Source organism: Scleropages formosus, chromosome 16 (genome assembly GCF_900964775.1).
Source record: "Scleropages formosus chromosome 16, fSclFor1.1, whole genome shotgun sequence".
Classification (NCBI taxonomy): Eukaryota; Metazoa; Chordata; class Actinopteri; order Osteoglossiformes; family Osteoglossidae; genus Scleropages; species Scleropages formosus.
The window spans coordinates 442,476-455,252 of NC_041821.1; the positions used below are offsets into that span (position 1 = coordinate 442,476).

Below are 12,777 nucleotides of genomic sequence, written 5' to 3' on the forward strand. Positions count from 1 at the left end.
AGAATTTATAGATGTACAACAATGTTTACTTGCAAGCCTCACAGTGGCCTTTGACCGGGTCCTGCTTTCTAAGGGGTCTGGGGTTCAAGTCCTGCTTGGGGTGCCTTGCAAGGGATTGGTGTCCCATCCGGGGTGCATCCCCTCCCCCTCCAGCCTTATGTCCTGTGTTGCTGGGTTAGGCACCAGCTCCCTGCTACCCCCATATGGGACAAGCAGTTCAGACAGTAGGTGTGGGATTGACAGTAGGATATGAATCTGCAACCTTCAGAGCCTGAGTGCCCACATTCCAAACTCACACACACACACACACACACACTTTCGGAACCGCTTGTCCCTTACGGGGTCACAGGGAACCGGAGCCTACCCGGCAACACAGGGCATAAGGCCAGAGGGGGAAGGGGACACACCCAGGACGGGACGCCAGTCCGCCGCAAGGCACCCCAAGCGGGACTTGAACCCCAGACCCACCAAAGAGCAGGACTGCGGTCCAACCCACTGCACCACCACACCCCCATTCCAAACTCCATTTGCAAATTCTAATCTGCTTTACCTAAATTGTTCTATCACTTTCTGGGTGACACAGTGGCACAGCGAATAGCGCTGCTGTCTCACAGGGCCTGGGTGGTGGGAGAGGATGTGGGTTTGGTCCCCACTCAATCTGTGTGAAGTCTGCATGTTTTCCTTGTGCTTGGGTTTCCTCCAACAGTTTAAGTTCCACATAGTGCGTGTGTGTGTGTGTGTGTTCTACTGATGTACGGATGAGTGACCCAGTGTAAGTAGTGTATCTAGCAGTGTAAGTCACCGTGGTGAATAATGTGTGTGGGCTGATAACAATACATAGAGTTCATTGGAGGTCACTTTGGAGAAATGCATCTGATATCTAAATGCAATGTTTTCCTCGTCCTCTTCTTTTCACATACTGAGGACTCATTTAAAATATGAATCTGAATATTGAGTGTCCTCATTTAATATGTGAAAAATGGTAAATGTAAGGGGTGGTGGTGGCGCAGTGGGTTGGACCGCAGTCCTGCTCTCCAGTGGGTCTGGGGTTCGAGTCCCGCTCGGGGTGCCTTGCGGCGGACTGGCGTCCCGTCCTGGGTGTGTCCCCTCCCCCTCTGGCCTTACGCCCTGTGTTACTGGGTAGGCTCCGGTTCCCCGCGACCCCATATGGGACAAGCGGTTCTGAAAATGTGTGTGTGTGTGTGTGTGTGTGTGTGGAAACAAATATGATTCAAAGTAACATCAGGTCCTTGAAACAGGTTCTGTTACTTTATTTATCAGACACTTTTCTCCAACGCAACTTCCAATGAACTCTGTAGTGTTATCAGCTCACACACCTTATTCACCGCAGTGATTTACACTTCTGGTACTGCACTCTAGTTACAATGAGTTACTCACCTACATACCAGTGAAACAGTCACTGACACCCTATGGGTGATTCTAGAGATACCAGTCCACCGGAACAGCATGTCTTTGGACGGTGGGGGAAACGCACGCAAACTCCACACAGACTGAGCAGGGACTGAACCCATGTCCTCTCTCACGGCCGAGACCCTGTGAGCTGGCAGCACTGCTCACTGTGCCAGGAATACATACATTGCAAATAACTGATTCAAAACCATCCACCCAATTTTAATAATTGCTTGTCCTGAGTCATGGTGATGAGGAACTTATCCTGGAAGCACTGGGTGCAAGGCTAAGGGGGGGACACCCTGAATTCATTCATTGGAGCACAAATGATGAAGGCTTCCTTGCAGGCCTAGCAGAGATCTTTTATAGAAATACATCAGTAACATTGTGAAGAAGACAGAGACCGCGTTTCACCCTTACAAGTGGTTATGAGCAAACAGTGAGTAGTCCAAATATTTCAGAGATATTCTGAATAGGATATGTCAAAGTGCATAAAAGCCCAAATAAATCAAAATGAATCACTCCAAAAAAACTGACAGGTTCAGAATAAAATCCTGTAACAGACAAAAATATGAAAACTCAAAGGAGATGAGGGGGAATGTAGATGGAGTGGTTGGTATAACTGGTCCATTTACACTACCAGACAGTGTTGTTCTTCGTGGTAACACTGTTGCTGCTCAGCTCTGGAGAAGGTGCCAAAGAGAGGCCACCAGGCTGACCCAGAGACCCAGGCTCAGCGTCAGAATTGGCGCCTCGGCAGCACCAGAGAGACGCAGGACAACGTAGTTGGTGTCGTTGGTGCCGGGGGACTCAGCCACGATGCTCACGGTGGTGTCGCTGCCGAAGAACGGTGTGTTAGCAGGGACGGAGAGATTGACCACGCCTTGAGCACTCCCGTTAACCAGGTTCAGGCTGTAAAGGAAAGGAGAGCACAGGAGATAGTGATTTCTCACAATGCACTGGGCACAGGTCAAAGTGCCTCTCATTGCAGCACACGTCGATCCACACGTGGAGTTCTTGGAAAGCATCACAGTCCTACAGTGACTGTGAAAAGCTGAGAATTACAGCCGCACCTGCTGGTGTAAGACGTGATAAAACCCCGGTCGTCCCTGCTGAGGATGGTGTAGGTGCCCTCTGTCCCGTTAGTCATCACGGTAAAGGGAAGAGTCACCTGACTCCCAGGTTGCAGAATGCTGTTGTTCTGGGCCTGAGAGGATGACAGCAGGTGGCATTGTTTGAAGGAGGGATGGGAAAGAGAGAGCGGCACATGAACTTTAGTGACTCCTACATCCACTGTGCCAGCAAGAGCATCTCTTACAGTGTACACCTGCAGAAGAGCAGTACTTATACCATGAATGAATTCTTGATCTTCGCTGGGTGGTAAAGTATTGACTGAATCGTTACAAGTATTCTGTAAACACACACACACGCACACACACGCACACGCACACACACGCACACACATCTTCAGAACCACTTGTCCCATACGGGGTCACGGGGAACCGGAGCCGAACCCGGCAACTCAGGGCGTAAGGCTGGAGGGGGAGGGGACACACCCAGGACGGGACGCCAGTCCGTCGCAAGGCACCCCAAGCGGGACTCGAACCCCAGACCCACTGGAGAGCAGGACTGTGGTCCAACCCACTGCACCACTGCACCACTGCACCACCGCACCCCCTCTATTCTGTAAACATCCTGAGTAAAACACCCTGACTGTGCTGCAGTAGAGCATCTCCGCTGCATCACACAATACTCTCTGGCCAGTTGTGGTTTTGTCTTTGCTTAGAAGGTCATCACACAGATCTTTCACACAAACACAAGAGCTGTGCTTCAGCATGACCTTCGACCTCAGAGCAAGCCCCTGACTCCTCTCACCGTGACGGTCAGGTTGGAGGATCTCGGCTGAGTATTGGACTGCCTCTGGAAGAGTGCGTTGGAGGACTGCGTAGAGCTGTCTAATAGCCCTGCCAGCCGGACGCCAAACTGGAAATCTGGGACTTTGTCCACAGACACCAGGTAGTCCCCTTGTCCCAGTGACTTGATGGTGCCGTTGACCTTCCCTGACCCCAACACCTCCACCAGGGACACCTCGGTGACGTTAACAGTGGAGCTGCTGATAACTGTTAAAAGCAACGTGGCGTTCCCCCCTGAAAGGGACAGAGAGGGTGGCAGGAGATGAAGGTGCGGCCAAAGCTGTGTAAGTCATGCAGTTTGTACGCCCAGTGAGATCTTACCGGTGTTGGGGCGACTCTTTGTGACTATGTACCCTGAGACTGGTTCTGAGAAGGTCTTCACAAAGTCAAAGCGGAAATTGATTGAGCTCTGACCTGAAACCAGACGGTGCGATATCGCTGATACCTTATTAGGCTCTTTGCCCACACTTCCTTGCTTTAGGAGGCCACTCAAGAAAACATTAATAGCATATTTCCTCATATTTTCAAGTAGAAAATAAGTAAAAAAATAATAGTGCCCCATCTTTTCACTGTTACAAACAAAGTCTGAAAGCGAGAGTAAAGACGTCATCTCAGTTTTCATGTAGATGTTCAGAAACAGGAAAGTACATCGCCAACGAGAAAGGTCTGAGGGAAGGTCGAACCTGTCACTTTGAGAGAGTACGGCTGGTTGGAACTGATGCTCACTCTCCACGGTCCCACCTGCTGGTTCAGCTGGACTCTGTACAGGTTCCCCACGGCCTGTATGGTTCCCAGGGGTCCATTCGTCACCCCACTGCTCTGGGATACTCCTGTGTGTGGGGTGGCAGAGGTACGTTCAGAACCCATACCCTCCACTACTCCTCGTACCGTGCTTAATTTCCACATTCCAATATACATCTATATTTGATCATTACAGCCAAACAGTTACACATGAAAAGTTGGACCGAAAGTTGGAGAAAAGGTATGTTCCAGGTGAGGGCCCCAGGTGACAGTAGAGGGTTTCTCTCTCCAGGAGAGCAAGGAACTCTCCCCAGTGGAGGAGTCCAGAGATCTTGGGATCTTGTTAAGGAGTGAATGATGAATGGATCAGGAGACTGAAATAGGGATCGGAGCCCTCGGTTTACCACTCAGTCTATGTCCCTATCCTCACCGACGGCCTTACGGCTGGCCTGGCAATGCCTGGGGAGCACTGGCTGGGACTGCCCTCGGGAGTAGATTCGCACTTGGATATTCAAGTGCCGACGAAAGCAACATTAGAGGATTTCACCGGGACAGGTGAGGCACTGACTTACCGGACGGGTTCTGCAGAGTGAAGCTGAGGGAGCTGCCTGTGATGTACATAATCATGTTCTGGACAGATGTGTCCACCACGAAAGAGAAATCATCTGCTTTCCCTGGGTTCCTCGTTGCCTGCAACAGTGTCGCCTGGGGGGAGGTGGCAGATGGAGTCACGTGATCCAAAGATCTAGACTGACTGCTGTAGCTCTTCAATGAGTTGTAAAGTTGTAGAGGAAAGTCATGGTGTGGAGCACATGATGGTGGTGCTCACTCTGAGAATGAAGAGAACAACACAAGAGCGTGTGCTGCTCGGACGAAGAAGGAGCTCACCAGTGCGGAGGTGGTGGAGTCCACAATGACGTTGGTGGCCTGGGGGAGGGAGGCTGCGGCGACCTCTATAGCCAGCCCCCCCGAGGCCTGGGCCAGCTCCTGGTACAGCTGGTTTGCAGGGTTTGACACCCGGCTGACGTACTCCGCACCATAACTTCGGCGCCGTCGGGAGACAATGGGATTTGTCAGCATGAAGTTCACCTGCAGAACGTGAGTTAGGAGTTTGCTTCAGCAGAACCCTTGACACTCTTGGAAGCACTGAGACAGGTAGCAGCAACGTGGGGCGTGAGATGGCCACAGAGGTACTCACCACAGAGCGTGTACTCTCGATAAGCGCAGTGACCGTGCTCATCAAGTACGAATCCTTTGCTGGAGCATCAGCGAAGACAAAGATGTAGGAGGAGGCTGGCACTGCTCTGAGGGCCATCTGGAAGGACAGGTGGGTTTACACTCGAGCTCATGTCAAAAGAGGCTCACTAATGCTGCCAGTCCTGTCCATGTCGCTTCTAACAAGTTCCACTTTGCTGACTGACAACACAAGTAACTGGATACCCGTGTGCGGGCAGCTGCAGGAAAGAAAAAAATGTGAAAGATGCCATTTGCAGTTTTGATGTGACGTTTTTGGGATTTAATCTGGACTCTTGTACTCAGCTCCTGAAGTAAAAACGATTTTGTTGCTTAATCCTGACACTTGCTGAGCTGAAGTGCTCTCATTTGTACGGCGCAGTGCATTGTAACGGTGTTCACCTCAGTGGCCGAGAGACTCAACACTGTTTGCGCCCCATTTGCTCCGGCGGTGAGTGACGACATCCACTGCTGGAATTTCCCTGAATCGGTAGTGTGTGACAAGGGTCCGACATCTGAATATCCAGGCATTGGGACACAGACGTGGACAGGAGGTGGACAACGGTGAGACAGAAGTACTTCCCCAAAGTCATGACAAGCAAATTTTGAGCTGTCCTCCAGAAGTGAAACGTAATGGACGCACTGCTGCTGTTGAAGGCGACCAAGATGTAGTCTGAAGGTTCATTTGCTGTGCCCTGCGTGCTGTCGATGATGGAGCTCGCCACCCTCTTGGCCTCCTTGATGACATCAGACATACCACCCGTGGTGTCGATGACGAAGCAGAGCACCGAGGAGCGAGTGATTCCCATGAGCCTGAGGGACGAGGACAAGACAAAGACAGCGGGTGCTGATCTAAATGCCAATGTACGCTCTATACAGTCTGTTTCTGGTTAAAATACGTACTTAAATGTTACATCTTTTCGCCCCATGATGCACACAGCTTTGATAAATTCTACTGCATGTCCAGCTGCACCAGTCCACACTGCTGTTTTATGGTCCAGATGGACTGTAGGCGGAGCTGCGCTCTCACCGTAGGAAGCTGCTATCTCCTACAGAGACTCTGATGTCCTCCAGTAGCTGCACGGTGGCATTGGTGGCCACTTCGGCCGCAGTGCTGTGCAGGTGTCCGTGGCTGGCGCTCGTCTTGTCCTTGTTGATCCCTCCCACGGGACTCTGGTGACTCGTGAGGTCAATGATTCCACCATGACTGCACTTTCCTGGTACCAGACAGATGTTCAGTTATAAAAAGCCTTTTAATTCTATTAATGCACCAAACAGGAAAGTTTTGACCTGGGAGATAGGATTCTCCATAACCTTTCGGGTTACATGTTATTTGTGGAAAACCCTGAAATGATCACAATGGCCAGTGCTTCTCTACTTTGTCTGATGGATAGGGTTGCACACACGCACATCTTCTGAAACTACTTCTCCCATTTGCGGTCGCGGGAAGCCGGAGCCTAACCTGGCAACACAGGGTGAAAGGTAGGAGTTGGAGGGGACCCAGGGAGGGGACCCACCCAGGACAGGACGCCAGTCTGTCGCAAGGCACCCCAAGCAGGACTCAAACCCCAGACCCACCGGAGAGCAGGACCCGGGCCAACCCACTGCTCCACGGCACCCCTTGAAATTTTACATCCTGTGCAAAAGAACTGGCAGCACGTCCCAGATCGTACATTCATGTGTATTTGTTTCATAGGACAGGGATCTCCGGGTACCGTCTGGTTTGTGGGACGATGTTAAGCTGAAGTATCCTGAGGTTAACTTCTGTTGCTGAATAACTTCTGGGAGGATGTTGTTTTCACAGTTGTTGTCTATGCAGTCTGTGCAAGTTGGTGTGTTAACATCTGGAGAGAGAATGTCGGTAATAGTCAGAGCTCCTGAAAACAGATCACTTCAGTGGGCTACATTATCAAAAACACTGTCTTGAGACCAAAAACACCAGTTAATGTGTTATTCACCATGGTATTAAGAAGACAATCATCATCCCACAATGATCCCATGCTCTCATGTTCACCCACTTTCTCACGTTTTCACTCCTACTGTACCTGCAATATTGCCGATGGAGACACCCGACTTGAGCAGGTTGCTGTTGGGAAGTGTGTTTCCCAACTCGACCCAGTTGCTGTGACTGTAGAAATCCTAAAAAGTAGAATTGTGGTAAAAAATAACAGAGAAGGGCACAACCATTACTGTAACAGTACAGAAGATATTCTTGTATGAATGAATGATTTATGGTGCCAAACTTCAGAGGTATCTGTAGTGCATATCTAGCCCTGTTTTCAAGATTCCTGATTTCAGGAAGGTAACATGTGCAGGTGTCACAAGTATTTGTAGATAAAAATGGGTTCACTCATGTAAAAGTGTAAAATATCACACAGAGATATTAAACTATTGCCTTTAGTTACTGGAATGTATGAGCACCTGTATCAGGACGGTGCCGTGGTCTCTCGAGACTGATGGTTGCCATTATTATCATTATGTATGAGGACCCTTTATAATTTAATTTCCCCTTTGATGGACATATAACCATAACTACAACTACAGAAAAGTTATTCTGAGACCTCTGGACATATGACAGGTACATAGAGCAGAGCTGCTGCTACAAGGTTAGTCGAACAGAGGTGACGGATCATGACCCCCCACCTGCAGGGTATGGCAGATCTGCCCCAGTCTCTCCCTGGCTTCTCGGAAGTTGCCCTGCTGGATGCTGCCTTTGATGAAGGACAGGCCTGAGCTAATGAGGCTCCGTCCATCTTCGAAGGTCTCGGAGTCAAAGTGGTACTCTTCGTCAAAGACGTGCCGGATGTCCACACGGACATTACTGTCCTTTATGACTTCAAAAGCTTCAACAAATTTGGGAAGAGAGTCCAGTTGGAAGCATGTTGTCAGCAGCCTTGCTGCAGACATTCCCTCGTCCTGTTTGAAAAAAGAGTACATTGACCTCTGGCAAAACCTCCGACAGAGACAGACGATTGAAAGGATCTAACTGACATTGATACGTACATGTATTCATTTAGCAGAAACTTTTCTCCAAAGCGACAAACATTGCAGAGAGCAACACAAGGAGCTCAGCACATCAACAGAAGCAGAGATTTGGATACAGGCACAGATTCTGGAGTACAGTCAAAGTGTCACATACCATGGTATAAACCAGTGTATATCACACCAGTAGTTGTATATATGTTTTTTTAATTATTGAAAGGGCAATGTGGTCAGAGTTTATGGACCACTAATGAGACAAGGGGAGAAGGGATTTCAGAGACCCTTCTTGGATGCTGAGAGAGATTCAGCACTTTTGACTGAGCAGCATGTTGTATTTATTCATTTTTCTGACTCTTTTCTCAGGAAAACCTGCCCCTATTTACCCAAATATACAGCTGGTTAACTCTACAAGAGTAATTTAAGGTAAGTACCTTGCTCTACGGCACTAGAGCTGGAGGTGGGAATTGAACCTGCAACCTTTACTTCCAAAGGGAGGAGCTCCAAGCTCTACACTACCAGCTGTTGACACATACAGACCCACAGAGACACATGGGTCTCAGCCACATACGGATCAACGAGTACAGCAAGTAAACGCAAATGTTGCTCACGGGTACAGAAAGAGCACAGTGTCGTTGACCTGGAGTGTCCCTGTAATTAGGAACGATCATTCCAATGTGTTTCAATATTATGATAAATGAAAAATCTGCCTGCTCAAAATCGCACCAAAATCTTTAAAGAACCAGAGTTACTTTCATTTCTTAACAGTGTTTTGTAGTTGAGGTCTATGTTCATATTTCTCTTCATATGTGCAGAGGATCAGTGATAATTCTATTCTGCGAAGACACACTGGAATAGTGAGAGAGGTGTGGACGGTGGGGGGGCGTAATTCCCAGCCGGGGGTCAATAAATGATCTGCAAATGCAGGCTTGCTTTGAAAAATTCTTTGTGGACATTTTTCTCGGCGTTTCCTCAACTCTCAAGATGTTTTTGTGCACATGTGATACTCTGCTGTCACAGGTGTTCCAAACGAAAGCAGACACAGCCATGGACGCACATATCAGTTCTGGTTCTGCTTCACCTGTCACTACTGCAGCGGTGGAAGGACATTCCACACACACAACACATGCCACACACACCTTCAGTGGCTTTATCCCTCCGTTGACTTAGACTGAGGCCATGAAGTTCCACTGACGCTACCAGAGACGTTACTGTGTGCACATACTCTGAGGACACGGTGAAATGAACACTCGCACAACTGACTGTAACGCAGGACTCACTGAACAGGTTAACAGGTCGCCTTCCAGCGACCGGTGGTTTTTATGCTTTTCAGGTGGCTTTTCTCTGCAGTCCATTTGGCTCCATTTGGCTCCAGGTCACGACTCATATCAGATAAAGAGACTTTTGGTTTCACTTTACCAACCCTGTTGAGGAACTTTTCACTAGTGATGAGCAGGAAGATGTGTTTGACAAGTCGCATTTTGAATGAACCTCATGAAGAGCGGTGAGAAAAAGGAAAGATGACCGCAGCGCAAACACCATCACGAAAATGTTCACAAGTGCTTACGGTGTTTCCCTCACCTGCAACGCGAGGGCCGCCCCGTCCGCCGAAGACCTGCTCCTGCACACCTGGGTGAGCTGGCGCACGATGGCCGTCCTCGTGATGTCAGCATGGGTCATGGAGCCTTGCGAGGGAATTATAATGAAAGGCAGAGCTCCAGGGAGCACGAGGAGAAGAAGGAGCAGACTGTAATTCAGAGCCATGGTTTCCTTTCTGGGGGAGAGGAGACTGAATGAGACCAACATGATGATCTGCACACAGGATGAGCAGCGATGAGCCGCTTCCTCACATTTCTGCTCATGTTCATTCTGCCACTGAAATCCATCAGTGTGGATCAAACATACTGAAATTCACTCTCAGTTCAGTGAAAGTTGGTACATTGTGATGAAAGTACTATACAACATATCTATACAAATAGAAGAAATATGAATTTTGCTTATGCATTAACAGAAAAATGTTTCGACCTAACATGCAGCAATGAAATGAATGCAGAACAGTGCAATAAATCCAGACAAAATACTAATACTAATAATAATAATAGTAGCAATGTTTTAAACCAAGTTCTGTTACCTGTGGGACTCAGAAGCTCCGACTGCAATGAGTGTCTTCTTGGAGATACACCTATATTTGATTGTCACCAAAGAGGTGTCGGTCACATGACCGTGGAATGCAAAGGTGTGAACGTGGAGTAACCAATGCAGTGACAGCAGTATCCTCCCCACATACAGCATGTACAGCTCATCTACGAGTGGACATGCAATATTTCCATTTTTTACCTATTTTCTTCTTCTTCTTTCACACACACACACATTTTCTGAACCGCTTGTCCTATACGGGATCGCGGGGAACCGGAGCCTAACCCGGGGCGTAAGGCCAGAGGGGGAGGGGACACACCCAGGACAGGACGCCAGTCCATCGCAAGGCACCCCAAATGGGACTCAAACCCCAGACCCACCAGAGAACAGGACCCGGTCCAACCCACCGCACCACCGCGGCCCCCTTCTTCTTTCATTTCTTCATTAATCCACAACAGAAGTGCAAACACACACAGACACACACTTCAGCACACACACATTCAAACAGCCAAAACACACTTTCCTCTCAGGTCACACCATCACATTCATGGACTGGTTGTAATAACAAACTATTTAGCGAAACATTCAGAAAAGACACTGCAATGTTTTGGGAATTTATGGACAACATCACACAGCCAGTTCACTGCCAATGACCAAATGTTTGTGTGACTTTGCCCTGGTCACGCTGGCGTTCATATTGCGCTTCGTAGGTCGAGCTGCTCGCCTCTTACCACTTAGTGAAGAGTTGGAGGGACGAGAGCAGCAACTTAGTGTTCGTATGTTGTGCGCCGGTGGGCAGCACCGCACCGCCATGCCAGGGACAGCGTTGTGCTGCTGGACTGTTCTCCACCCCCCACCCCACCCCCCCCTCCTGCCCCTGCATCCTGCCCCAGCCTCATAGAGGAGCAGCTTCTACAAGTCGAGGGAAATCAGGAGGGAGGGAGCAGCCGGTCTGAGGACTCTGGGAGGACCGTTTGTGGACACTGGGAAGGGAGCAGGACAGCGCCACAGAAGGGGCCGCAACTTCGGACTGTGGGGACCCTGCTGCGTTTACCTTGTTTTGCTGCTTCGTGGTCATTTCAGGTACTTCTCAGGTACTGAAGGAGGCAATTTCCACGTGTTTGTGTTGGAGTCTGAGATAAAAGCCTTTTCGTTGGTGAAACCTGCTGTCCGGTGCCTGTAATCGCGCCGCTGCCGTCGCCTCTTGTTGTTCAGAGTGGATGTGGAGTTTGCCACCCTGACACTGAGGGCCTTTGGCCACAAAGATGCCAATACGTGCATGTGACGTGTAGGTCAGCGTGCAGCCAGAACATCGCTAGGCTGGAAAGCCCACACGTGACAGGGCTGCTGGTTCCACTGGGATGTAGTCATGTGGCATAAGGAGGAACAGGAGCAAAGTGGAGAAAACAGTGCGGCTCTACTCTAAAATGAGGAAAAGTTACATTAAACTACAGTCAATAGCAAATGCGTTCACCTATTTCGTACTCAGGAATTTGATACAACATGAGCACAGCTGATGGGTTTTCCAGCAGTTCCCCATTGCCTCCTACAGTCCTTGCTGGGCCTCCTGTGTGCTGGGCAAAAGAAGCCCTTGATGGCACCGCCACCTTGTGGTGGAATGCAATTCTGTATTCGCTTTTGTCACATGTCATATTTAGGCGTTGTTTTTGTCTCATTTCACTCGACTCTTGCTCTTCCACCATGAAGAGAAAACACACGGGACATCCTGTCCACCGGGGGCGCTACAAAAAGGCCCCGTCCAGCACTGACACCCAGCGAGGAGCGCGGTGCCCTTGTGTGGACTGATGGGCCTCCTGCTCATGCCACAGAGCGTATCGACACACGCCCGCCTTCCTGAGAACAATGCATGTTTATATTTCCAGAAACAATCAATTTTCTATTGCTTGGATTCAGATAATGCTGAAAATGAGGAGAAACAGGTTGGACTCCTTTCTCCTTACTTTCATTTTCACACATCCTCCTTTGTCATGATTTACACAACACCAGTTACATTTTTTCCACCTACCTAGTCATCACAATGGGGCATGTTCACATTACACATGTTGGAGATTAAAGACCGAGGGAAGGTGCTCCTTGGGGTCACGTCCCACACATGGGTGTCCTCCACCTCCCATCCAGCTGCGCAGTGCAGCGAACCCTGTCCCGAATTGGGTCGTGACACAATCCCACAGTGGGTCGTGGAGCTCGAACACCATTCTCTTAATGGCTGCTCTGGTGGGTCTGGGGTTCGAGTCCTGCTTAGGGTGCCTTGTGATGGACTGGTGTCCCATCCTGGGTGTGTCCCTTCCCCCTCCAGCCTTACGCCCTGTGTTGCCAGGTTAGGCTCTGGTGTGCTGTGATCCTG

General features: G+C 49.4%; 1 protein-coding gene across 1 annotated transcript; it reads right to left on the reverse strand.

Moving 5' to 3' along the window:
• Window positions 1-1,369: 1,369 nt before the first annotated feature.
• LOC114912401 (von Willebrand factor A domain-containing protein 7-like) lies at window positions 1,370-10,478 on the reverse strand. Its single transcript, XM_029259001.1, has 16 exons — window positions 10,408-10,478; window positions 9,858-10,050; window positions 7,941-8,213; window positions 7,343-7,436; window positions 7,013-7,141; window positions 6,328-6,514; window positions 5,941-6,110; window positions 5,700-5,812; window positions 5,263-5,379; window positions 4,953-5,153; window positions 4,637-4,769; window positions 4,007-4,153; window positions 3,645-3,737; window positions 3,286-3,557; window positions 2,484-2,617; window positions 1,370-2,322 (listed from the first exon to the last, which is right to left on the reverse strand). The coding sequence occupies exons 2-16, from the start codon at window positions 10,038-10,040 to the stop codon at window positions 2,088-2,090; spliced, it is 2,481 nt and encodes an 826-aa protein (XP_029114834.1). The 5' UTR covers window positions 10,041-10,050; window positions 10,408-10,478; the 3' UTR covers window positions 1,370-2,087.
• Window positions 10,479-12,777: the final 2,299 nt, after the last annotated feature.